Below are 2,500 nucleotides of genomic sequence, written 5' to 3'. Positions count from 1 at the left end.
ATCAAATTTCCCTGTGAGTTTTACGCATATATATATATATATATATATATATATATATATATATATATATATATATATATATATATATATATATATATATACAGTATATGTGTGTGTGCGTGCGTGCGTTTTAGTGAGTGTGGTGCAGTCTAGCTGAATTATAAATTGACCTCAAGAGAAAAAAGTACCGTATGTATAAGCCCTTATGCCATGACATCCTTATTCCTTGAGCAGGGAAAAGTCATACGAATCTGTGAATACAGCAAAAAGGTCGTGTGGTTTGGGGTAAAGTAATGAAAGAGAAAAGTGTAGTAATGAAAAAGACTATTTAAGTAATTTTACAAGCTTGCGATATCTGTGAGAATGGGAAGCTTGGGTTGTGTTACGTAGTTGATGGTAGAGGTCTCCATATGACACAATTTTATTAATTCATTCGTTTTTAATTATTCTAGTAAATGTTTCTTATTGCTTTATAAGTATTTTGCAACTAGTTACTTTTGCTCACTTATTATTAAAACGAATGTTTTTGGTAAATGGTGTATCTAACTATCTATGTATATTGATTTGTGTATATTTATATAATATACTGTGTATATATATGTATCTATATATATATATATATATATGTATATATATATATATATATATATATATGTATGTATGTATGTATATATATATATATATATATATATATATTTATATATGTATATATATATATATATATATATATATATATATATATATACATATATATGTGTGTGTATGTGTATGTATGTATGTATGGATACTGTTGAGTCAGAAGAGTCCCGCTTTCCAGTTTCTCAGCCAGAAGGGAATGGGTTTTCCATAAATATAACTGACCTGCTGATTTTTTTTAGCACATTCAGTTTCATGAAGCATAAAACATACATAATACATAACGTAAATTTATATTAGAGAATAGCCTTTATCTCTATCCAAGAGACCAATACATTTCCAATCAGAGATTCAAGAGCGCGAATCTGTTTAGTCTCTTTACAGAAGTCACTTTGGTCTCTTTGGTCTCTTACAGAAGCCAATTTGGTCTCTTTCGTCTCTTTCAATCACGGGAAATGGGCGTTGTTTACCTGGCTCCGCCCCCTTTATAAACTCTTGGTTAATGATGACGGTTGAATAGTGTCGTATAGGACTGTTGGAAGTGCAATTATGTTTTGACGTATTTCAAATTACGTTTGGATGTTTACGTTTCTCGTTCATTTGTTTGTTATGACCTTATTGTATTAAGTTGTGTTCATATCTAGTATTAGATGTCTGATTAATATTGTTTCCTTTGTTTTAATAGTGTTTTCTTTACAGGTATAATTTTTTACTTATATTTTATTTCCAATAACATTTATTTTACAAAAGTGGTTTCACTTCATGAAGGGGAAAAGTGACCCATAGTACAATTTTTTAGTAACATTAGCTTAGTATTTGCGAATGCAGCTGTAAAGGAATTGATTATTGGTTTACGCATGAACGAGCTAAGAATGGATCCATTGAAACCTTTTACTTGTCCCTCCCTGTTGCTATTCTTTAAATGGGTGTCTTTGGTGCATTTTAAATCAAGAATGTTTCACAGGCCACGATTATGGAGAAGCACAATGCAGTAGTAATAACTGCAGATGTGAAGAAATATTTTGGTTGAAGTTTTGCTTTGTATCTAATGAAAATTATTAAAATAAATAAAATTTGTATAATGAATAGCCAGTAAATTTCCAGTCCAGTTGTCTTCTTTACCACCGTTATCCCTACGTTAAGGGGTCGGTTGCCTGATGCGTCCTCTCCAATGCCTTTTATCTAAGGTATCCTCTTCCACCAAACCTCGTCTCACCATATCACCCTTCACCTTATCTCGCCATATAATTCTCTACCTCCCTCGCGATCTTTTTCCCTTAACAGGTTCCTTCCAAGGCCTTCTCATTCCCTCCCCAGATCAGTGCTTCAATTTATTGGATTATTAAAATTGCTTAAATAAACAAAAAAGAATTACAAATATATTTATTATTAGAAATTTAAAAGAAAATATTCTGATAGTTTAGAAAGAAACGCAGCTTCATAATCGTAGCTTGTGAATATAGATTAAATACAAGAGAACCAAACTGATTGATACTAATCAAAGACACCCATTTGACCTCTCACCAACTAACCCAAGTATGTGATCTCTCCTGAAGGCATAGGCACAGAGGGAAGGTACTCCAGCAGTAACAAGATCTTGGTGAGTGTCTTACAGGCCAATTATCACCTGACCTTTCCTGCCTGCCTCTTCTCTCCATGACCCATGGCGTTCCTTTCGTCCTCTATCTTGTGTAGGGCCTTATTGCTTCTTTCCCTTCCTCGGCATCCTTTCTGGGATTGGGGATGTTCAGGATGTATGGGATGTAAGAGCCAGGTTGTAAGGACATATCTGAAGATATAACAGTATATATATAAATATATGTATCTACCATATTGTTTATATATATATATACACACACATATA

General features: G+C 32.6%; 1 protein-coding gene across 9 annotated transcripts in view; it reads left to right on the top strand.

Moving 5' to 3' along the window:
• The window catches only part of LOC137632260 (aquaporin-7-like), a 186,847-nt gene that overhangs the window by 168,179 nt on the left and 16,168 nt on the right, over nt 1-2,500 (top strand). For 4 of the 9 annotated variants that reach the window (XR_011042034.1, XR_011042035.1, XM_068364150.1 and 1 more), the window contains exon 6: nt 2,193-2,236. The exons of the other annotated variants lie outside the window; for them this stretch is intronic. Coding sequence is in view for 2 of the 4 variants with exons in the window: in XM_068364150.1 (XP_068220251.1) it covers nt 2,193-2,236 (44 nt within the window). In the remaining 2 variants the exon portion in view is untranslated. The remainder of the gene's footprint in view (nt 1-2,192; nt 2,237-2,500) is intronic. 9 annotated transcript variants of the gene reach the window in all.

This window comes from Palaemon carinicauda, chromosome 41 (genome assembly GCF_036898095.1).
Source record: "Palaemon carinicauda isolate YSFRI2023 chromosome 41, ASM3689809v2, whole genome shotgun sequence".
NCBI classification, from domain to species: Eukaryota; Metazoa; Arthropoda; class Malacostraca; order Decapoda; family Palaemonidae; genus Palaemon; species Palaemon carinicauda.
Note: the sequence above shows the minus strand (reverse complement) of the source record. Positions and strands in the feature narration are given on the sequence as shown.